The sequence below is a fragment of the Drosophila serrata genome, unplaced genomic scaffold, assembly GCF_035046125.1.
Source record: "Drosophila serrata isolate PLE 108 unplaced genomic scaffold, ASM3504612v1 contig_358, whole genome shotgun sequence".
Taxonomy (NCBI): domain Eukaryota; kingdom Metazoa; phylum Arthropoda; class Insecta; order Diptera; family Drosophilidae; genus Drosophila; species Drosophila serrata.
In genome coordinates, this window is record NW_028257256.1 from 18785 (window position 1) to 44722 (window position 25938).

Genomic DNA, 25938 nt, shown 5'->3' on the forward strand with positions numbered 1-25938 from the left:
AAACGATGATACTACAAAATTTATATTTTATACCGTGTTTTTACCGGATCGCAAACGCTTCATGCCCACTAACACACTGCATCCGCTAGTGATTTTTAAAACCGCAGCCTTTTTAGTTCATAAAGAGCACGATAAGATTTATAACCTGCAGTTTTAAAAGTACTTTAGAGCCTGGATGGATACGCATATACACTTATATGGAACCCGTGAATCTGCCAGTAACACATACATTTTGTCGCAAATCGTTCCAGACGATAGGCGATCACAGAAACTTTATAAACACAATATGATTGAAATATAGCGTCAGGTAGGCGATTTTCTGTTGTTGAATAGCCAAAACAGTTGGTAACTTACTCGTATTAGTTCCGCAGAAGCCAATTCCACCATTATTGTTGTTATGTTCGTCGGCAGTTATTGAATGGTTGGCTAAGTCTTAGTTTAGGATAAACCACCAATCAAACTTAATTCTAGACGTAGGGCAACATGCAAAGTATTGTTGGAATGAAAATGGTTTTAGTTTTTTTTAATTATATATATATTTTATTCTGACAACTTACTATGTGTATTTATTTTTTATTATAGAAAGCCTTTTTAGTATTCCGACCATTTATATTAAATACATATGTACATACTTTATCACTATCAACAGTCGACTAAATCTAGCTATGCCCGTCTGTCCGTTTCTATTCAAACTAGTCTCTGTTTTAAAGTTATCTGGATGAAACTTTGCACTAGTCTTCCTTTTATTCTCACTAGGATGTAGGAACCGGTCGGATCATACAACTATGTATATCATATAGTTGTCATTGGAAATATCGAAAAATTCTTTTAAGAAATTTATAATCCTTCCACTTCTAAACGCATTCTCATCTTATTTTAAATATATACATTTCGTACTTCTTCCGATTTTTCTTTGAAATTTTAAGAACATCTAAAGCTCTTTCATTTACTTTATTTAAAGGAAATGTTGGTGAAACGCTGAAAAAACAGGCCGAACTACAAAATCAACATGTTGATTCTCACTGTAGCACTCTCTCTCTCTCTCAATAATATAAGCGGGCTTGGTGTTTTATATTTGCGCTTTAAATCTTAAAGAAGTAGGGGGAAGTATATTTTAGCTGGCAAACGTTAACGAAAGTTTAGAGTTTGAATATATATAATTATCGCTTGAGAGCTAGTATGCCAGCAGAATATGTAGTTTTCCATGTCCCAAAATGTCCGGCTCTCGGGTGATCGCAGCATTCCTGTCAGTCTAGTTGGCGATATTTCAACACACAGTTTCCATAGGACGTGATCATTCTTCTGTGGTGAGTTGGCTTCCTTTGACTCGATAGTCTGGTCTTGACTCTTACTCGGCACTCTCGACTTTACTGTCAATAAGTTGGGACGTCTCGCTTTTTTTTTAGCTCGGGGAAAAAAACTGAAACTTCCAATTTTTGTCCATTCACTCGGAAAAGTCCTAAATGTCTTTTTGGAAAATCTTAAAAATTTTTCTTTCTCTTAAAAAAATAAAAAAAAAAATTCATTGGGCGGAGAAGGATACCCTGCCCGGCTGTGGCTTTGTGGTTTCTGCCATACAGACGCCACCCACAGCTGGCCCCTCCATCAAAGGGGAGGCGTCTGTCCTGAAGCCTTAGCTCTTAACGTATAAGGACTCTATGAAACACATTAAGGAAATCATCGATGATGATAATTCACTGACGTTGCGGCTGAGATCTTCAGAGTAGCTTCCAAGCGTGCTCAGCGTATGAGCTCTGTGATCCCAAAGCCCCGTGGATCTACGGTCTCGCCTGGCTCATCCCCAAATGCTGACTCTAACATTCTGCCTGAATGGATATCCAACAGAATGTATCGCGCGTTTATATGGAGCTATATTGGTTGGCAGCAGGTAGCGGGATGGAGACGATTGCATAACTTGGCACCGTATACCAGCATCGCAAAGGATCACTGAGTCACATTCCCAGCATCATCACGTTTCCCATAATCAGTTTGCTTCACTGATGAACGTTGATACTGATCACATGGTAGAAGTGATGCAGTCAATATAAGGCCTAAAACCCCTTTGAAAGTCAAGAAACCAAGGTCCATAAGAATTCCAGATGTCGTTGAAATTAATTCCTTGGAGGCCTTTCTATCCCCCCCCTCCCCTATTGCATTTGATGATTTGGAATTTCGATTGTCTCCTGCTGGGGATATCCTAATAAGCCCACCGCAATATACTGAAGCTGTTAGACGCATATAAAATCCAGTATACCCATTTTGCTTATACGAGGATAAAACATTAAGTAAACGGACATTTTTTTCTTGCGTTCTCGATTTGTTTTCAAGTTTGCAAACACCCACCGAGTTAAATTAAATCTTCTATTTTGTGTACACCAACTTTCACTTCGCGTGTAAATGTAACTATTCTGATTGGTGTATTTAATTGGGTTTATTTTCCAAATTTAGTTGTGCTACTAATGCTAGTTATTGCATATTTTTCACTCCTTTTTGTGCCTTCTTCGTTTTGCTTTTGCTTGCGCCGTCGCAACAGCTAAACGTTTTAGTTATCTATATCCCACGCTTTCCCGTTCTCTCGCTCTCGCTGCAACTCTTTTCCATCGCTCTCTTTATCTACAAACGTTAGGGGACAGCTTGTTTTTTTTGCAAAAGTCAATAACAAGGCCATAAAGCTATGTGATCTTACCATCGGCTGCTGGTTGTGCGACAACATTATGCACGCCAAGTGTATTTGTGTTGCACCTCGGACGATGGACGATGTTGGCAAAAATATCGGCTTGCTCTACTGATGTCGCGTGGTAGAAAGGGAAATGTTGCTTTTCATGCGGCAAACCAAGGACGGTTTTGAGGGCATAATAACGAGTTTTCGTAAAACTCTTTAAATGTTCTTGAAGCTGGACACCTAATTTAAAAGCCGTATGCTATTAAATGAGTCTCCCAGGCGAAATAAAACTGCTTTTGGTGGGCAGCATGCAGGCGGATCCTAACTACATACAACGAGCTCTCAGCAGCAGCCTCCCTCGGCACAGCCCTCGACCTCAGCATTAATTCCAAGATTCGGCACCCGAATGTGCCACGGGAGTGCCCGTACCGCCGGTGATTTCTGTTTTGTTCCTGGGGGGTAGCAAATATTGACCAATCAAAGTCCCATGCATACTAATATATCTGCCCAGGGTGTTATGCCCGGAATACCGACCGACAATGTCTCGACGGTGACAATCTTCCCTGCCAAAAGCCCTAATAGCGGTTCCACCGACATGTCATTTTATTTTCTCGGATCTCCCCTAATCAAACATCGGAAGATGTTCTCTCCTCTATACAATGCAACACCAGAGCAATTAAAATAAAGATTAAGGTGGAGAAGTTTAAATTTTCTTACGCAAGGGATATTTCATCTTTTAAAATAAATGTCCCTGACGAACTCCTTAACACTATTTGCGTTACCAACTTCTGGTACGTTGTTGTTAAGGAGTCCCAAGCGAAGAAATAGAAAATACGTCCAGTAGGAATAACTCTTCCTAGGCCTCTGCGCCTTCTACGTCTTCCAATCCAGACCCAAAAAACTAAACAAACAGAATTATTAACCTTCGAGGAATGCAACGATGTTGAATTCCTTTGTGTGACTCTATCTTTCAATGGTAGCTCCATTTTTATTACCTGTTCCCAAATACCTCCATTGTCGGAAATTCCTATTTAGTACAACCAAAGACTTTATAACTTATAAGATGCCTCACGGCCATACATTCGTTTTGCAATATGAGGCTAATTTTTTGATTCAAACGACAATGGCGCTCTCCCTGCTCTCACAAAGTTGAGAGCGTAAATATCTAAAAATAGAATGCGTCCATGTATGAGTAAACACAGAACAAAAAAGTGCGCATGTGTGCGTGAATATGTGTGAGCTTCTGTTCGCATGCCCAACGACGAAAAATTTAAATTTTATATTTTGGCTGAAGACCGCTTGTTAGGTAGAGAGGGGGACGAGAACGGCAGCAAAAACAGCTGATGTATACATGTGCATATCGATGTGTTTGTTTGTTTTGATTTTAGTTTGTTTACATTTTTAAAGTGCTTGAGTCCCTTTATATTGTTATTTTTTTCTTTATTTTTAATTATATTATTTTTATAAGTAATGCAAAAAATAAAAATACTTCGTTTAATTCCAATATTTAAATATGTATGTATATTATATATTTGAATTATTAAATATATACATATGGGCAATTCTCCAGAAAGGTCCACCGCGGCCAAAAACTTAAAATTGCTTAAAAACGAGTATTTTTAACATGATTATAAAAAAAATTGGTCAGGATGATCAAGACTAAGAGAATTTTTCATTTTCTAAAATAAGTTTCAAAAAAATCTATGTCAAACACGCGCAAATGCAAAAAATGTTGTTTTTATCAAAAAAGGCATAAAAAATGGCATGTTTTGTTTTGATGTCAATCTATTAAACAAAGGGATTTTGCTTTGACTTTTGCTTTCTATTATCACATAGAAAACCCAAAGAGTAAATAAAAAGTGGAAAAGGACATATGCGATCATCAATATTCGTACAATTTTAGTTTGAATTATCGCTTTCCAAACTGTCGCGTGCGACATGTCGCGTGCGACCGGGACTAAAATTGAATTTAAAAAATAACTACTTAATATTTTAAAATCAAACAAAACAAATTATGAAGAGAATTCATTGCGTAATTCATTAAAATTTATTTTACTACAATTTTTCATCACGTTTCGCTGAATTCAGAGCTTAAACTTGTTTTTTGCAAATGTAACTTCTATTTTTGTCGCGTGCGAACGCAGTACATTTTAGTGAATATCTTGAAAACAAACAAGGGTTCAAAATCGACCTTAGCACCAATTATAGTGCTAACCAAGAGCTATACGTTTCAATTTTATAAAATTAAAATAAAGTCTTGGCACATGTGTTTTTTTAGTTTGAATGCGTACGAATGTCGCATTCGACACCAGAGAATTGCCCATATGTATTTATAATTATTCAATTCAATTGACTTAGAAATAATATTTATATATATATATATATATATATATATATATATATATAAATAAATATATACATAAATTATAAAAATAAAATAAAATAAATGTAAAAATTTTTAATAAATTCAACAGCGAAATCGGTATTTTGAGGCACGCCATGTTGCTGTATGCGTATGAGAGAGCTGCTGGCTCTAGAGCCATCACAAAAACATTGCTGTATGCGTGAGAGTGCTGCTGGCTCTAGACTCTAGAGTCTAGAGCCAGCACGAGAGAGCGGCTAGAGCCAGCACGAGAGAGCGGCTGGCTCTAGAGCGCTCTCTCGCTGGCTTTTGAACGAAGTGCGAGAGAGCCTGGAGCCAGTTCAAAAGCCAGCACGAAAAAATCGTGTGCAAAAAAATCGTATGGCGTTACTAATCTTATACTTATACATCTTTGGTACAACCACCTTTCTGCAATTTAAATGGTTTCCAGTAGACTTTTGGATAGAGACAAGATGGTAGTCCTAAAAGATTTTAATATCCCTGGTGCTATTTGTTGCTCAAATAATTCAACCAATACTCTCTAAACTTCTACACAACATGAATTTATCGCTGGCTTGTTCGACATATCGCTGACTCAAGTTTCTCGTTCTCTTTGATTCTTCTCTGATCCGGCGAGAGTCAGTTTTACCAGGGTGGTCCTCTGTTTTCGCAAAACGGACTTTGAACTGCTGAATAATTTTATATATGAATCCAATTGGTCCGATCTATACATGTGCACTGACATGGCAGTTGCCATGGAACATTTTTGTACAATGCCATGAACTCATTTTTTACTCAATGTGTTCCGCTATACTATCCGCCGATCTCGAATAAGCCGCTGTGGTTTACAAAAGAATTAAGCCGACTTCAAAATAAATAATTTTGGCTGCATGCTAAATTAAAATTCACCGGTTCTCAATCTGCCCTTCTATCTTATTTATCAGCTCGGTTAAACTTTACCGATCTAAACACGTAGTGTTATAAAAACTATTTAACTCGCTGTAGGGTCCAATTCTCAAAGGACCCAAAACAGTTTTTTTGTTAACACTGACAATAAAATCCTCCAGCTGAACCCTCCACGAATGGTAGCGCGGTTCGCATGCTCTTTCCGGGGTAATGCAGTGTCTAGCCAAGGCTTCGATTCAATTACTGTTACAATTCACATCACTGATTTGACGGGAGCAGGCCACGTCAGTTGCAATGTTACTGCCACAAGAACGACTAAAATGCCCCAAAAGGCTAAGCTGCACGGGTGCCGTAGTATAAACCGACTCGCCCCGTTCAGATTTTTTTCCAGTCCGCTCCGACAAGATGTCGCCACTTCACACACCACGAACGCTCTTTGATGGAGAATGTTCACCACAAGATGCCCCCTGCAGCGTCCGCTGCTCCGCCTCTGTCCACAGAGTTTCCAAAAATTCGAAGGGCACCGAGCGAACTTACTTGCTCTCGATCTCCTCTCCCCTGTATTCGCGATCGCACGCTGAAATTTTGCAGTTCTTTAAGTATTGCATTGCAAGTTTTGCAATAAGCATTTAAGCATTTTTTCGTATAGCTTTGCTGATGCAAATACTTCACAACGGCTTGTTCGGGGGCGCTAAAACAAAAAAATCTAAAAAGCTGACGGCACACTTTTAGTGTTTCCAGAACAAGATTACATAAATATTTTAATAATACAGGCTGTTCTCGAATTTTTGACATAATTCAATTTATGGGTCTCGTCATGAACAGTAATATGCAGAATAGACGAAATCGAAAACTAAAAACCACTACAACAGTTTATGTTTATAAATTGATAAGGCAAATACAATAATGACAGGTATAGTTGTTGGGAAGGAAGAGGAAGAGATCAGTGGATATATACGAAAATATAAACATATAAAAAAAAAAGAATGGGCCATCAAGAAATAAATGGGACAGCCCGCCTTGTCGATCACGATTCACTCTCTACAGTAACTGTAGTACAGTTTGTTCAACTTCCAGGCATTTATTTTTCAGTTCTCAGTCGTGGACCATGTTAGATGCTATTGCATTTCGGTAGCCAGCTTTATCCGTGAACGTTCTGTTCTTGTCCAAACAGGGCACGGATTCACACTTCCCCGTGTCAAATCATAAGAATTTCTTGTTCAAGAAATACAGATTGCTGTTATCTTACGACGTCTGGGAACTGCCCAAGGGAGGTTCACCCGCAAGAATCAATTGCTTAGGGACATATATTAATAAAAAACTACCCAAATGATGAAAGTGTTATAAATTTTAAATACAGCCGTTTGTTCACACTATAGGCTCGCATTGCTCGCCTTCAAAAATGAAGTAAACTAGTGAAAATAGCGGGTTTTGCAGCAAAACCATTTTTTGAAAAACCGTACAGTTCTTTAATAGGAAATCATTATATACGTCAACAGCTATATGAATATCAACTAGTATTAAAACCGATCATTTTCCATTTTTTCCTCTTCCTTTCTCCTTTAGATTGCTTACACTATTTTGATTGTTGCATTAATTAGAAGTTTCATTAACGATTTGACAAATTAATTAGTTATAATATGTTTTATATAGCTTTTACACAGGGATCCATCTTCTAGCCACAATCCGTTAAACGGATAGTCCATAAACTTTCGTCGTTCCTGAATTCACGCGTATATCTGGTCGTGACGTTCGTCTTACTGCTCCGCTTCTCTATCACTTCATAACAACTTATTTAAATTGAGCTCTTATTAGAAGCACGAATGAAACTCCCGAATGAGAATTCAATCTATCTATCGACAAAACAAGTCCATCAAAATTTGATGGACAACGGATGTGGAAAAATTTTAAATAAGGAACAAAATGCAATACAATTTTTAGTTTCGGAACTGTTTTAATACCTTAAAAATTTAATGGAATATTTGTATTCAATATACCCTAAAGGGTTCACGACACACAGCCAGGAATACCGTCGGGTCAGGAAGAAACATACAGGATAGGCCGATCTCACCGATATACTGTGAACACAGATAGAAAAACTTCGGATTTCAGATTTTCTGGGTTAAGCCAGATTTCTGCGAACACAGTTACCTAAGAAGCAAACGTAAGACTATCAGAATACAACTTAGGAAGGATATATAAAAAGGAATGAAAGTAAATAGCTAGGGAGTAGACACTGTGCAGGGGGGCGATCCTGCCGCTAAAGATCCTTGCGGTTGAAAATAGCTTCCACGACGCAGTCGGAAAAAATATATCCCGTAGAGTTTTCAACAGAAATCGGGGGCGTACTGAGGTAATTTGAAACGTGTCAGCTTTATTAGGCTGCATAAAACGTACTAATTAGCTTAAACATAAGGGCCGAGCTCACGACCGATAAGCTAAGTTTACAAGTGCGAAACCGGGCTTTGAAAGCTTACCTGATATACACGAGGAGAGAGTCCTAAGCCTCAACTTGAATAGAGGATATCTCTAAGGCGTTCAAGCAACTTTGTATGTTGGTGGTATGGTTGTCAGACTGCGGACTATAGCATGGATGCTGTAAGCCACCGACTCTTGAAGCGGTCGTGGAGGCTTTGTCGAATGCGAAGAACCCTTCATTGGTGAACGGGGTTTTGGAACCAATGGCGTGAGTATCGCCAATTTTTTTTTATATAGAAGGTGTAACAATATTTGCACTGGGGTGAGACGCGAGCGTGTGAATATACATACACTCACCAGAAAAAGTGTGCGTACAAACTTGATGTTAAATTAAAATAGTTGTATGGAAGATATTGACTTCATTTTTTTTTTTTAATTAACCACACATCTATTATTAAAAATTATAGCCAGTCTTTATTTATTTCCGTCCACAACTATTTTAATTAAAATTAAAAAAAAAATACCCATGTTTTCGGGTAAGAAAAAGTGTGCGTACAAAATTCAATTAAGATAAAAAAAAACCATTTATTGTTAAGGCATTGATAAAATTAGTAAGAAGGAGGATATCCATTTCTATCTATTGTCCCATTCAAGCGTTTTGGAATTGAATAATCCAATTTTTCGGTGAATTCAGGTGGTATTTTACTCCACTCATCCAAAATCACATCCTTCAACGTATCCTTCGATGTAATTGTTCGAAGACGAATCCTGCGCTCCAGAAAAACCCACAGATCCTCTATGGGGCTTAAGTCCTGCGACTGAGGCGATGAATGCAGTTGATTTTTGGTATAAAAAAGCAACCATAGCTTCAAACTAAGCGAAGTATGCTTGGGGTCATTATCCTGTTGCAACCAAAAATCATCTGCCAGATCCTGGAAGTGAAAAGGTCTCTGAGCGTGGGCCACCGAAGATAGTCACCAGCAAAAACTTCGGTGTCCACCGGTGGCAGACGACAGCCCGTTTAAGGCAATGCCAACTGCGGTTTAAGCCATCTTTTTATGGTGGAATAAGTGAGTTTTGAAGAAGTATTCACGGAATTCACGCTAATTGCTCTTGGAATTACGGTAGAAGTTTTCTTAATCAGCTGGGATCGCGGCGGAGATGCATATTGGGAATACGGTTACTCTAGGCCCGGAAAGGAGATTAGGGTTGGCCGTAGTTGAAAACTTATACAAAAAATATCTGAATCCCGCAATAATATGAGTGCCGAAATAAATTAAAGCGAATTGTGGCGGCAGAACCAATTTAAATTGTTTCCACTGAAGTGGAAGTGAAGTGGAATTGTTTAACTGAAGGTATCGGAGTGAAACAAAAGTCAGAAGAATGTTTGAATTGTCTTAATATTTAAAATATTAAAGACAGCGCGGACGACGGAGTATTATCCTGATTAGATATTTAGTTTAGAACTAAGTTGGAAACAATTAAAAAACACTCGTGTTTGCATTTGGGTTTTGTTAATGATTGTTTTGCTCACGTTGTATTTTTTAATTATATCATCGGGATTAGTTTTTGCAATCAGAGGCAGAAAATATATTGAAATATATTGGCATGCATGTAAATAGGAACAATGTGTTAGGGCATGTAATGGAACAGTGGAACGTCGAAAAGTGGACTTTATTGAATTGCGCAAACAGAAAAATGTGTATGGATACAGAACAAAAAAATTCGAAACAAATAACGCGCAGCGGCGGAGTGTTCAGCGAACATGGTAAATTCCCGAAACAAGCGCAAACCGGCTGTCCGATATTAATTAAGCCTTTTTCCCGCAATACAATTTCACTGTTCTGCACAAAAATATGTGCACAAGCTGAGAATGCGTGTGAATGTATGTGGCGGCACATAGACATCGACCGTTGGCAAGTGGATGGACAATGGGAAACCGAAAGAAACGGCGAGAAGTCTGGCGGCGCACACAAAACAAACACAGATGGAAATTTTTGACGATCGGAGACCAAGAGAAATATGTAATTCTTACCTGCCGTTGTGTCAGGAAATCTCGGACTTGGAGTTGACACGAAGAGAAAGAATCGATCCATCTGCTAAAGAGCCTTGGGGTGAAGCCAAGTATTCCCGGTCGCGAAACGAAAAATTAACCCGTCGAGGGCCTCGTGGGGCTCGATTCAGTGCGTCAGGTCATTTTTTTTTAAGATGAAACATTCTATAATTAGAAATACTTAATTTATCCACCTAATTTTTTTTTATCGGCTCTAGTTTTGCCTTGGATATAGGCGAAAACAACTTCCGATGCTTGACCAGGGGATAGCAGCGAAAAAAATATTTGCCTCGTAGGTTGAACAGCTATTAGGGCTTTTCGCAAGGTTATTACATTGGTTATCTGCCGTGCCATTGTCGGCCGGTAGTCCCGGTCTTAACACCATCGGCGGATACATATATATGTACGGAGCTTTGATGGGTTATTATTTAAGACCACATGAGAAAACAAATATCACCAGCACATTCGGGCACCGAATCTTTTCTAGCGCTCGATCTCAGCAACCTTGGATTTAATGATGTGGTCGAGAGCTGTGCTGAGGGGGGCTACTGCTGAGAGCCCGTCGCGTTTAGCTAGGATCCGCCTTAATGCTGCCCACGAATTGCGGTTGTTTTGGGCATTTAATAACATAAGGCTATTAAATTGGCTTTTCAGAGCCAAGAACATATCAAGAGTTTTGCGAAAACTCGATAATATGTCCTTAAAACCGTCCTTGGTTTGTCTTATGAAGGACAACAACTCCTTCTCTACTTCGTGACCTTCCGCACAGCAGTAGGCCTAGGTAAGGCCTTACAGACAGCAACCGATAGTAAGGTCACCTGCAGTAAGGGGCTTTTTTCACGTTTTGGCAAAGAAGAAAATTTGGGAATTCATTATCGGGACTCACAACTGTACTTATCGTTTGAATATAACACAAATAGAGCCAGAGAGTGGGGGAGCGTGGGTGAGCAAGCAACGCCCAGTTGCCGCAACGGCGCAGACAACGGCTAAACGAGGAAGGCACACAAAGGAATGCAAAATAATTCAGAAAAATAAACTCAATAAAATACACAAGTAATAATAGCTGCATCCATACGCGAAGTGAACGGGAAGTTAAGTAGAAGATTAAATTGAAACCCCGATGGGTTATGCAAATTTAAACACAACTCAAGAGCGCAAGAAAAAAAACACGACCGTTCACTCGGAAAGATGAAATGTTATTTATTGTAAGCAAGCGTTGATCTCATCCCGTGAAATAACGGTAAGTGTATATCTGAAATAACCTGAAAAGTCTTACAGGGCGCCGCCAAATAGTTTTTCGTTGTTTTTAATAGCCTTCAAAGTTTTGTTCAAAGCCCCAAGAGAATGTTTGCGTGCCATAGTACATTCCTCCCAGATAATAAATTTGCACTGTGGCCATGGCGCCCACGGAGGATACGGTGATCCCAATCTTAGATTCCATATATCTGGGTTGGCGGAGAGTGTGGTGAGATCATTTCCCCCGATGCCTCGTTTTTTGAGTTACTTTTCTTTGGCGAGTTCAGCTGCGACTAGCGTTAAGGCGCGTCCAGAACCACAATGTTCTGCTTATGCAGGATGTAGCATACCTTTTTGGGCTGCTGCTCTTGATCCTTTGCAAGCGGTGTTGGCAATTGGGTGAAACGCGAGCCCTTGGCTGCAATGGGCAGCCGGATGATTGGGCTCTGGCGACCGAGCAGGAGCGGTATAACTTCCACGTGCTCAGTCACGTGGAATCTCATGGCCAACGAGGGACCCCGAAAGTGCACTGGCCGTTTTTCCTCCCCAACCCTTCGTCGGTCCCAAAATGGGCGGTTCCGAGACCCGCGTCTGTGCCATAGTGGCACACCCTGTCCCGGCGGTGGCTGACTTGCCCGCCTCGGTAGGTACTGCACCAAGCCAGGAGGTTGAAAGGGCCAAGGGAGATCCTGCTGCATTCAGGAAGAGCAGCTTAATGGCCCGATTCCCACTCCTCGCGTCGTCCCCGGCGCCGACCAGGAGTGACACCGGCGATCCATCGAACTCGGCCAAGAGGCTGCACAGGGCCGTCCAACCCGGCGAGCGGTCCTAGGGGCACACCTCCTAAAAGGAGCAAAGCTGCCCTTGACACAGAAGAGCACAACAAGCGGACGCTCATGCCTACTGAGAGCGTCTCTAGGCTCGGAAAACTGCTGGACGAGCTCCACAGCCTTGTGCAAGAAAAATAGGTGCGCCACATCAACATCGCCATGAAGGCGATAATTGACGAGATGCGGAAGCTCAAATCCTGCATAGAGCCGTTGACCGATTGGCCTGAGGTGCCCAAGAAACCGGGCACTCGGGAGCGCGTCTGCGCTAAATGCGCTCAGAGCACACCAGGTGGCAAGCCTGATGTAAGTAAGGCGCAACAGACGGCTGGCGAAGGGTCAGCCAGCCAACTGACCTGGGCGCGAGTAGCGCACCGTTGTCAGAAGGAAGAGATAGACCCGCAGAGCTCGCCCCGATGCGGTGGTCGTGGAGGTACCGGGGAAAAATATAGTGAAATCCTGGAGCTAGTCTCAAGAAGGGAGGACAGCAAGTGCGTCGTACGGCCAGGGGTAACTTGCTCCTAGAGGTACCCGAATCTATGAGGGACAGCATTTCTCAGGTGCTTGGTGTCGCGGCCGAAGTGCGAGCACTGACGGAGGAGTCGAAGGTCAGCATTTTCGAGATTCGCAACCTTGATGCGATCACGAAGGAGTTCCGTACAGCCCCCTCTGATAAATACCAGCTGAGCGAAAGTGCAGTGAGGATCCGAAGCCTCCGCCCCGAGTACGGGGACATAAAAATGGCGGTCCTCAGCCTGCCAAGCTCAAAGGCGTTGGAGGTCAGGCCAGATGTAGAGAGCGGGAGCACGAGGGCCCCCTCGCTGCTTCAGTTGCCTGGAACTTGGGCACATCGCCGGGTAAGAGCTTGGTGGACAAAAGCGGCTGCTGCGTCAAGCGCGGCGAAGCGGGTCATAAGGCTGGTATCTGCAGTAAGGGCCCAATGGGCACCTTTGGCAGAGGAGCCGGCACTTAGATACTTGAAGCCGGATGTTGACGGCTATCAAATCTACAGCTGCTATCTGGCGCCTAGCCTCCCGCTGGAGACGTTCTAGGATCATGTAGGACCTAAGCTGCGACCTTCGAGAAAGGGCGAACATCATAGTTGGAAGTGACTTCACTGCTTGAGCCCAGGAGTGGGGATCGGACCAACGCCAGAGGACGAATGGTGCTGGAGGCATTTGCCGCGAATGACGTCGTCCTTCTATATGATGGGAGGCGGCTCACTTTTGTCAGAGCATGAGCTCGACCTTACATTCGCGAGCAGAGCAATTTCCTAAACGAGGCGATCCTGTGCTCTGTCAGATTACCCGAGGGAGGTACCCGCTCGGTACTGCGGGCCGCCAAAGCATACCGGCCGGACACGCTGTGCATCCGGTCTTTGACAAATGCGCTGGAAAGCATGGCAGCAGGAGAGCTGGGTGGAGCCAAAGAGATGGCGAATTAAGTTGCAGCAGCCCTGGGCGGGACCATGCGGCTGAGAGGGTCGTTTCGAGGAAGACACAGGTCAATATTCTCGTGGAGCGACGAGATCGCTATTCTAAGATTTACCTGCCTTAGAGCCCGAGGGCAGCTGACCTTAGTGCAGCGAGACCTTTAGAATTGCGAGGAAGGCCCTCAAGACGGCCATAAGAGGCGCTAAGATGGAACGTTTCCTGCAGCTCTGCGACGAGGCGGAGGACGACCACTGTCGCGGAGCGTACAGTATGGTAGTCAAGCCTGAAAGCTGGCAGTGCAGCTCCATCGGACCAATAAGCTTTGGATGGTGTATTGCGAGCGCTGTTTCCGAGAGGAGCGCCGGTGACCATGGAGCCGAACGCGGACGCCCTTGAAGTCTCGGAAGAGGAGGTGATTCGTTTGGGAAGGAGCCAGCGGCGTAACGATGGCAGTCCTGATCTCGAGCAGGAAGGCGGCGGAAATGGCCGAGATCCGAATTGGAAGAGCCGTGACAAGATCGCAGAGGCTGTCATTCCGGTAACATCTGAAGTACGCCCAGAAGAAGGCCAGTGGGATGGCAGGAAGTCTCGCCCGCATACTGCTTAACAATAGACGGACCAAGAAGATTACCAGGAAGCTGCTGACGAGCGTAGTAACTTCCCAAATTCTGTATGCGGCGCCGGTGTGGGTGGAAGCAGCCGAAACAAAGTCCTACATGCGTGGCGAAGAGACCAGATACAGCTTGCGCGCTGTCAGGGTGGCAAGCGTATTCAGTAGATTTCTATAATGCATTATTTAGACGTTATGGGCGTTTTTTTTCGTCAAAATCAGACGGAGTTTTTTAATGATAGTTTTGTTTCAACACTTATACCATTGCCTTCAATTGGATAAGTATGTCCGTCAACTTTGGATGGTGTGAAAACATATAGGGGATTTTCTACACGACTAAATGACTGTAAATATCAATTGAAATGATTATGATTGGTAATTCGATTTATTTTTTATATATTATATATGGTCAAGGATAAAGCGAATATTTATTACGATACATCTGTGATATTTTTAATAATTCAGACATTTAGTAGTATAGGAAATCCAAATCATAAATTTATTTGGAATAGTAACATAATAAACTTCATCCATTCAACGAATAATTGACGCTGTAGGGCAAAAATATGAGAATTCACAACAATAAAATAAAGATTTAAGACTAAGAATATTTATTTTTAAAATGAAAGATTCAAGTTTGCAAAATTTTTTTTTTTTAGTAAGCTAAAATAACTTTTAATTTTTCAAATTTGTTCTAATATTCATTTACAAGGAATATAAACTATTATTATTGATATTGATTTTTTTAATATATTTACAATGTATTGGAAACGCTGATATATTTTTCTAAAACCGGCAGAAAGATGTCATTTATAATAAAGAGCTCATTCCGGAATTTTTCAAATGCTTATGATAAACTTTTTTTTTCCATTTTTTATGAAAAAAATTAGTCTAGAAATATTGCAAAATTCCTTTTGGTTAGAAACTATTTTAGTTAGCTGCAATATCGAAAAACAATGTTATGATGATAGACTTTGTGGATAGAGGGTATTCCGTTTATATATTCATTTTTCGTATTACCGTAATGTGGTCTGTGTGATTTGTATATTTCATTACCAGTTTCATAAATTGGAAATGGGAAACATTTTTTCAAGCATTCTAAATTATTGTAAATTAGACGATATAGGCGTCGTCTTTTAAGTGTGAACTGTGAGCAAACAATTTGATAGTTAATAGACTACAATAGACTAAGCCGAAAAAATGGGAACATTGACGGATTTTGGACATATAGCCTTAAAATGGGATCCCAAAAACTTGGAAATCCGCACAATGTCTGTTGAGAAAACTCTAGAGCCCCTTGTACTGCAAGTTACAACTCTTGTAAATACTAAAGGTCCAAGCAAAAAGAAGAAAGGTAATTTTCCAGAATATATTTACATATGTAACATTCCCATTAATATTTCTCATATTTTGCTATTGTATATATGTATTCATATATAAATGTAGAAAGTTACATTTTGAGAATTAATAGTTTAAAAAAGTTTTCTTCTGCAAGCTAAAGTTTTTATATCTATTTAGCTTGAATGCTCGTCAACTTTTGACAGTGTAACAATAATGAGCTAATTGTTGAGTTTGTGGGAAAATTACATTATTTAGAAATTAGTGGATTGTCATACCTTAGAGTAGATACATACAGTGACGCACTTAACTGTTGGCACAGTTGCAAACTTGAACTTTAAGTGCTATTTCCAGGCCTATACATTATTTTATTAAATACATATTTTTTAATATATGTAGTTAAATAATTATGTTAAAAATTACCCCTTTTTTATTATGTTTCATATATTTAAAACTATATAAACTTTAAAAGAAAATGACCATATTTCGTGACACAAAAATCTTGGCACAGTTATTAGTTTTACTTGATTTATTTTAGACTTAAGGCCTTTATGTTCTTATTTTTTCTTTTAATGTAAAAAGTGTTTTTTAAGCACATGGGGCGTCACAAAGTTTAAAAAAAAGTTACATTTATCTAAAGTTTTTCTATCATTTGCCTAAATTTTAAGAAAATGGAGAATACACAAAAGAAACAAACGTAGATCAAAGAAAAATTGTCCTTCATCTGCACAATGAAGTCAAATCGTATGGCGAAATAGCCAAAATTATGGAACTAGCTGATTTTCCATTAGGAGCCTCGTGCAACGCTACGACGGAGTCGAAAGCTTGGAGAGCGCACCTAAATCTGGGCGTCCCAAGGCTTTAAGTCACCCGGAACGCAACGCGGTGATCCGAAAGCTCAAAGTGGACTCCAAAACATCATCCTCCCAGATCATCGCTGAAGTTAAAACCTAGTTTGGGAAGGATATTCATCCGTAAAAAGTCCCCTGCACGAAACCAACTTACATTGCTGTGCTGCTAGGCGAAAGCCGTTCATATCTGATGTTAATAAAAAAGCGTTTGGTCTATGCTAAAGGGTATCTGAGCAACCCAATTGAATTTCGGGATCACGTACTATTTTCGGAAGAAACCAAATATAATATTTACCGCTCTGATGGCCGCTACCACGTATAGAGAAAACCGCATACTGAGCTGGATAAAAGTGACACGGTGGTGAGGCGTGATGGTATGAGGATGCATGTCATCCGCTGGTGTCGGTAACCTGGTGTTCATCGAGGGTATCATGGATAAAGTATATTACCTCAATATTTTAAAAGAAAACTTAAAAAAAACCCTCAAAATTCAAAATGCAAAAGTTCTTCACATTTATGCAGGACAATGATCTGAAGCATTCCGCTTGCGATGTGAGTATGTTGCTCCTTCACTAAAGCGCACATGTACTGCCACATCCACCACAGTCACCGGACCTAAATCGGATCGAGCATTTAATATGTTATTAATTGATATTTTAAATAACAAAAAAAAAAAAAAAAGATATTAGATGAAGTGTGCCAAGACTTTTGTTTCACGAAATTTGTTGTTTTTGTTTAAATTAAAATAGTTTTAAGTAGGTTAATAAAAAAAACAAACAAATTGTGCCTTTGAATAAACAAATGTTTAATTTAACTATGTTAAGAAAAATTGATATATTAAAAAATCTGAAAAGCCTGGAAATGGCATTTAAAGTTCAACTTTATAACTGTGCCAATACTTAAGTGTGTCTCTCTATGTACAACCCTTGAAGAGTGGGAGTCATCTCCGACCATATATGGTATGTATATATACACTCCTGTTCATAATAATACACCTATAAAATTTTTGTTTCAGCGGTCGTAGGAGAATGGAAACACACAGTAGGTCAAAATAAAGTATGCCGAATAATAGCACAAGGGGTTGTGCACAAAATGCGCTATTCTTATCCTTGCTTGCATCGCTCGTTTTCAAGTAACGGTAAAAAAAGCACACACGCCTTGATTTAGGCTACCCTGAAATTGTTTCAAAATGATACGATACATTTCATTATTTTTGTTTCCAGTTAATATTTTATTGTTTTAATTGTTTATAACTAAATATTAATAGTTTATAACGGCGCCTTGTGCTTTTCCCACTTCAAAAATTCTTCTAGGCATTGAATTTATAAGGTTTTTTAAGATATTTTGGTCCAAGAGACACCATTGTCTTAAAATTTCATTTTTGGGACTTTTAACAGTCTGAAATTTGTTGTTGTTGGCCTGGCTAAGATACCCAAGATGTTTTCAATCGGGTTAAGGTTAGGACAGCAAGCCGGCCAATCCAAAACATTTATTTTATTGTCATTGAGGAACAGTTGCGTCTCTTTGCTTTTATGAATGGACGTATTATCCTGCATAAAAACATAATTTTGGTCCTTATTTTGATCCGAAAATGACAGAGGACAATCTTGTAACAAATTTTTGTAGTCTGGACTTTTAATTTCTGAGCTTGTAAAGCACAGTTCAAGCGTACCAACCGCATGACAGGTTCCCCAAGCCATAACTAATCCGCCTCCAAAATTGCATGTTAGGAACATAAGGGGATCCTTACCCAAATCAAGCAAATAGGGACGAAACCCATCTGGGCCATCAAGATTACATTTTTTCTCATCAGAAAAAATTATCCGAAATGTAAAATATTGACAAAAACCTATATAACCAAAATTGAGTTAAAATTCCATATCGAAGTCCAGTTTGTTTCCAAATTGTTCTGAACCAAACTGAAGTCGTGCTCTTTCGGGCTGCGGTTTTAATATCGTAATTTTTTTAAAAACTTCTCTTACAATATTTTCGGAGCTTAGTAATGTTCGTCAGATAGTCCTACGGGACACAGGACGACTGGAACTCGCAGCAAGTGAGGCACAGGATGAAAAAGAATTGCTTGCATTGTTAAGTACTCGACGTTTATCGCGATCAGATAGCTCCGGCTTTCTTCCAGAGCTACGCCTGACACCGTACCCATCCACATTTTTCAAAAAGTTGGTAATAACACAGCGTGTTCGACCCATCTGCCGGGATATTTGGCTAACATTAAAGCCAGACTCGTTATACGCCTTAATTTTTCCCTTCTCTTCTTCGCTTAAAAAGCTACCATGCGGCATTTTATTAAAAAATGAATAAAATATTTAACAAAATTATAAAAAAACTAATAAACCCTAAACCTTCCTCTTTAGCCGCAATAATTGAAATGTGTCGTATCATTTTGAAACAAATTCAGGGCGTGTGTGCTTTTTTTTACCGTTACTTGAAAACGAGCAATGCAAGCAAGGATAAGAATAGCGCATTTTGTGCACAACTCCTTGTGCTATTATTCGGCATACTTTATTTTGATCTACTGTGTGTTTCCATTCTCCTACGACCGCTGAAACAAAAATTTCATAGGTGTCGTATAATTATGAACAGGAGTGTATTATTTATCAGCATCATCAGCCGAGTCGATCTATCCATGTCCGTCTGTCCGTTTCTACGCAAACTAGTCTCTCAGTTTTGAAGGTATCTGAATGAAACTTTGTATTTAGTCTTTTATATAGTCTCACTCGTATAACATATATCGGAACGGGCCGGATCGGACTACTATATCATATAGCTCCCATAGGAACGATCGTTAGATATAGAGGAAAAATGCAAATCTGTGAATGTAAAAGTGTAAATATAATATGTAATAATATGGAATGACAGCAGGTATTACTTCATTGTTTTTGAACATTAATATATACATATAATTTATATTATATTAATTCCTAGTCATCAAAGATCTATCTGCTAGGGTATATAAACTTTGGCGTGCCGAAGTTACCTTCCTTTCTTGTTTTAAGTTTTAATTATTCAGTAAGATGTGATTTTTTGATATACAATTGAAGAAAATCAATCCAATTGCAAATTTCAAGGGTGTATAAATTCTAATTTTAATATTTTTCCGGCAATATGACTGCATGCATTAGAAAAGGAAGGAAGGAAAAAAAGAAAAAAGTTAATTATTACCAATATTTAGGAAATAAAATAAAGAAAATAACTTTTAATTACCTTTTTTTAGGAAAATCCAAACGTGCTAGTGCCTTAGTTGCAGCCGTTGAAAAAGCTACCGAAAACTTTATCCAAAAGGGTGAACAGATTGCGTATGAAAACCCAGATATCACACAAGAAATGTTAACGGCAGTAGATGAAGTAAAAAAAACTGGAGATGCCATGAGTATTGCAGCAAGAGAATTTTCTGAAGATCCGTGCAGTTCCTTGAAGCGCGGAAATATGGTTCGAGCAGCTAGAAATTTACTATCTGCTGTAACTCGTTTGTTAATTTTAGCAGATATGGTAGATGTACATTTGCTATTGAAATCTCTTCATATTGTTGAAGATGACTTGAATAAATTGAAAAATGCATCCAGTCAAGATGAGCTTATGGATAATATGAGGGTATGCTTTCAAAATATATATTTTTAAACCCAATTATGTATATATGTATGTAATAAGTATTTAACCCCATAAAGTATGTGCTTAATGTGTACAGTTGCAAACCAAAATTATATCAACACGGCAAATGATTAAGTTCTTCAATAACAAAATTTTGGTATTGGTATATTAAATTGGTATGCTTATACCCTTGCAGGGTATTATAATTTCAACCAGAAGTTTGCAACGCAGCACCGCCCAAAAATACTTCCAGTTGGAACAGAGAGCTTAAAATTTCTGTACTTCTATATAAACCCTATAAATTAAAGAAAATTATAAATCTAAGGTATTGAAAACCATTCGTTAAAGCCCGAAAACATCAGAAAATAAATTTTAAATCCAAAATTCAAGTGCATGCTTTTAGCGTAATGAAATCCCATATTAAGAATATCTAAGTTATTTCAATTTTATTATCTTAATACAAAATAAAATAAAAATAGGTTGTTCATATACATGGTTGATTTTATAATACATTAAACTAAATTAAAATAAAACAATGAAAAAAATATATATTACGCCAAAAATTATTCTGACAAACAGGTTTTGAAAAAATAGTTTTGCATTTATTTGGTAAATTTCGCTCCCCTGCTCTGACTTTCATAACAAACAATTTATAAGGGTTGATTAGTGGCTAAACGAGACGTTTTACGTTTACGATTTAGTCGTTAATTTTTAACGACCTTGTTCTTTGACTCATTCTTCTGAGCACTCTGCTAAATTTATTTTTAGACATCCTCGATCAGATGAAGCACTGGCTTAACTTAGAGATACATATTCAAATTGTGACAACTTGTCAGAATTTTGTCCAATAACTTTTCCTTTAATTCTATGGCATTTATTCCTAAGTGCAAGAAACTTGTTGAATAAATAATCCAGTAGTTTCCTAGAAATATTTTCAAAGACTTCATAACCATGAGATTGAAATCTATTTTTTAGGTCATCATAGGCTTTTTTTTAGCCTTATCAGGAAATGAACTAGTTTCTGAGCAACAGACCTCAAAAATATATCATCTTTTCACTTTGCACCAATATGAATTGCATATATATATTAAGAAATAAGTTTTATCAAATTAAAAATGCAATTTAAAAATTGACATTGAGACTTTAAAGTACAAACGAATAAAGCGAACACAATAACTAGAACAAGCGGACAAGTCAAAAAAGTTGCAGCTCAAATTTAAAACATATACAAGTATTAATAAAAAGGTTTCATTGAGGAGTAATACGCGTATTACAACTATTTCTCTATCTTAAATTTATGTATACAAAAAAATACACCACTCGGCAGGGCACTGATGAGACACTAAATTTAAAACAATAACACAACATATAATGACAAAAATTACTCGGTTTTATAGTAAATACTTTTATTTTCAATATTCATTTTATTTGATAAGGTTTGAACACGATTTACACGCTTTTACTGCTACGACCGCGTGTTTACAGTGACCAATTTCAGAATTTCGTTTTTTATTTTTGGCCTATGGAATCAACAACTGTGCGCTTTAAAGAAATCAGCCAGAAGTTTGCAACGCAGTAAAAAAATCATCTCCGACCATATAAAATATATACATAAGTTAATTATAATTAATTATTTTTTTAATTAAAAAAATAATCTATTGAATTGAGTTGGATTAAGAATTAACTTTGCTTGAGCTTAACAATTATATAGGCTACGCTTTGCTCCATCGCTGTCACCGTCTCTGCTGTAGTCGTTGCCTCTGCTGACGTTCTTTGTTATTATTGGCTGCTTACGACGATTTGTAACTATTGGCCGTTTCTAATAACAATTGGTCAACGCATTGATTTCCTAATTGGCAGATGGCCTAGATAAGTTCACCTGCTAATGCATGTGCGCTGAGCTTTCATCTTTTTTGGCTAGCGATCGTTTACCCGGTTGCACTACATCCTCCTCAAAACCAGACTGTCCTCCATCGTTCGGCGGTTGTTCATTCCCTCTGCCTTCGTTTTCGTAGGAGTTCTGTGGCCACGCCTATTATTACTACTAGAAGGATGATGGTAGACACATAGCTAACAGAAGCTGATATTGTTGCGTTGCTTTCTCGAGCATTTTTCTGTTCATTTATGTACAGTTCTTTGACCATTCGAAATGAGCGAACTTCCGTAAGTTTCGTTTTTTTTTTCAGTTGTCTGTTTTTATGGATGGTTGGCTAATAATGTAAGGGAGGTCGGTACCGGTTGTGGCTGATTTGACCTTAGCAAACTCAAGTAATTCTTTACGTTAAAAAATAAGATATTTTCTTTTTTTAAAATATCTTCTACTATTGTGGTTTCTGTGGTTGTAAATACAAATGAATTGTGTTTGATTTCACTCTTGTAATTGCGTTATTATATTAGTTATTTCCTCTTTTATTAATTGTATTTTATGCTTTAGGATATTTGCTTTGTGATTTTGAATTTCTTCCGAAGTTGGTTGATTTTTTATTAAATAATCTATTGGTTACTTCTTGTATATTATTGTTTTCCAATTTTTAATTTATCTTTCGCAATCGTGATGATCTGACGTTCCTGCCAGCCATTTCCACGTAGTACCTTTTGCTTCTATTGTCCACTGTGTTTTTCGAATTTAGAGTTTGCGTAAATAGGTGTGTAGCTGTCTTAATTATTAAGAAAGATGTAGGTGTAATGGGTGATGATATGATTTTATAATGTGGGTTATTTTGCGAATTGGAATAATCGATAACCGTGGTTATCCCTAAGCATTTTTGTAAAGAGAGTCTGAGAGGTTGTTATACCTTTGCAGGGTATTATAATTTCAGTCAGAAGTTTGCAACGCACTAAAGGAGGCACCTCCGACTATATAAAGTATATATATTCTTGATCAGGATCAACAGCCAAGACGATCTAGCCATGTCCGTCTGTCCGTTTCTACGCAAACTAGTCTCTCAGTTTTGAAGTTATCTAACTTAAACTTTGTAGGTAGTCTTCTATATACTCTCACTCGTATATACATATGTCGGAGCGGGCCGGATCGGACGACTATATCATATAGCTGGAATGATCGGAAAATGTTTACAAAAAAAATTGTAACATTTTCAGTTTTCAACAGAATTTAATCAAATTAGAGATACACCTAATTCATATTATTCTACAATTTTGTGTACAATTTTATGAAAATCGGACTACTATATCATATAGCTCCCATAGAAACGATCAAGAAATTAAAACAATTAAAATTTATAATATTTTCAGTTTTCAAAAGATTTTCATCAAATTTGAGATATAGCTATTTCATATTATTCTTCAGTTTTGTGTAAAATTTTTTGAAAATCGGGCTACTTTATCATATATCTCCCATAGGAACGATCGAGAAATTAAAACATGTAAAAATTATAACGTTTTCAGTTTTCAGCAATGTAAAACTGCAAATATAATATGTATAGGTGAATGAAATGAAAGCAGGTATTACTTCATTGTTTTTTAACACAAATATATATAATTTATATTGTATCGTAGAAATTCTATCTGCAAGGGTATATAAACTTCGGCGTGCCGAAGTTAGCTTCCTTTCTTGTTTTTTATTAATTCAAACATTTGAAATCATAAAATTGTTCATATAAATTTGATGAAATTGTTAACCAGACTTTTTAAATTGCTTAAAATAGAGACCCAGATTCGCTAAATGCACTAAGAGTCTTTAAATTTTCTCCATTATGTTAATATCATGACAGTAATTAGTACCCATGAAAGTTCGATATAATAAACTTGAGCTCGCATCTTATATAAAAAGATATGGCTCCCAAAACAACAACAATATTGAACCTGCGAGAGTATGATGACGTCTAAAAAAACATTCTTTCTTTTGCATATCTTGGGAATAGTAAGAATAGCCATCCGGTCTATCGAGGTTGAAGTTATTTTCGTCAGAGAAGACCACCGTTTTCACTCCTTGCTCCACGCCACGTGTTCTCAAGTAAATCGAAGTCGTGCTTTTATACGAGAATCATTAAGAGGTGTTGATATTTTATTTACAACGTGTGTTCTTCTCTAATTTTACCAGAAAAACGGTTAGAATTTAAGACAATTCGAGGGAAAGTCACCTCTCCGATGCTGTTATTGCATTCTTCACAACGTTTCAAGTTTTTTTTTTTTAATTTTCTTAGCTATTTTAGAGTGTTTTAAGCCAGATTAAATAAAGCTTATTATTTAATCTGTTTCAAAATCAATCAAAGGTTTTTCGCGGCAAAAAAAAGTGCAAAAAGTGAGAAGGATTTTTCAAAGGTATTCAATTGAGCGTCACTGTATACTTTTTTACTCGATGTATTGTGGCAGGATAGATAACTGTAAGGCCCACTGTACCACACAACGATAGATATTAAGTTACAGAGCCCACTGTATAAAAGCAATACGCAATAGAAAAGACCCGTTAGAATTATGAGTAATATAGTCGTGCCTGTCTAACTCAAGGAATATCATTAAGATATATAATTGTATGCATAGCTCACAGAATTGAATGGAAGTAGCATAAGAAAATGGAATAAGGGGAATGGGATATTGGGTTTCTGACGCTAAAAGTAGAAAGACGTGGAACGGAAGAAATAAAGATTTATAGCACAGCGGAACAGTTATTGCCTTTTTCAGAATTTTGGATAACACGAGAATTCACTACGCCAGTACGCCTTTTTAAATTCCGTCGATATGCTTGAGAGAGTTCAGCTGAGCTTCGAGAATCGGGTATCTCAGTGCACTGAAAACGGCGGCCATCACTTGTCCGATGTAATCTTCAAAACTGTGTAATGAAAACTTCAGCATGTGTGTTACAAGAATAAAAAAATTTGCAATGGTATGTCAACTACTTTTTTTTTATAACCTAAATCAGCAAGTTTTCTTGCCGCACCCTGTACCTGCTTTCATTTTATTCACTCATACAGTCGAATCCCGATAATTCGTGCCCCGCTAAATCAAAAATCGCGATAATTCGTAAAAAATTCTGTCCCCTTGAAAAAAACTCGTTAATTCGTAAAAATTCAATACAGTTTTGTCCCCTCGTTAATTCGTATTATTTGGCGCAACGCAATGAACATTAAATAAATCGTAATTTTCTTTTGTAACCTCTTATAAATTGTAATGCGATGCGAAATTTTTTGTAGTTAAAGCACCGCTAGATATTGCCGACAGCTATGCCGCCTTTATGTCGGTATGCATTATGAATTTTGTGTTTCTCTCGCTGTTTTCTTTTAGTTTGCTGATTTTTTTCGGAGAGTAACATCTTTCTGTGAAAATGTCACAAAAACAAAGCATTATTTCAGCGATTGATATTGGAACAAAGAAAATTGAGGTGGCAAAACAATTCTATGTCGTTCCGTCAACAATAACATCAATTCTACAGAAAAAAGAGTTTATAATGCAAGCCAATTTTGGAAGAAGTTTTGCCCAACAATTCTGAAAGTGACGAGGATGATGACGCCGATGGAGAAGACATTTTAACGAATGTACAAGCCAGAGCATTAATTCCTCAACTTAAACATTATTTTTCGACCCATGACGTGCCAAAAAGTGTCTTTGGCAACCTAATAGGTTTAAAAAAAGCAATGGAAAAAAAAAGAAAAAAAATAACAAGCAATCAAAAATGACCA

General features: G+C 38.2%; 1 protein-coding gene across 5 annotated transcripts in view; it reads left to right on the top strand.

Moving 5' to 3' along the window:
• The first annotated feature begins 15506 nt into the window (after nt 1–15506).
• The window catches only part of alpha-Cat (catenin alpha), a 99736-nt gene continuing 89304 nt past the window's right edge, over nt 15507–25938 (top strand). For 3 of the 5 annotated variants that reach the window (XR_015272946.1, XM_020946927.2, XM_086838603.1), the window contains exons 1-2: nt 15507–15861; nt 19929–20305. Coding sequence is in view for 3 of the 5 variants with exons in the window: in XM_020946927.2 (XP_020802586.2) it covers nt 15708–15861; nt 19929–20305 (531 nt within the window). In the remaining 2 variants the exon portion in view is untranslated. Of the gene's footprint in view, nt 15862–16171; nt 17656–19928; nt 20306–25938 lie in introns of those variants that run through there. The other 2 variants (XR_015272947.1, XM_020946928.2) reach the window with 1 other exon arrangement.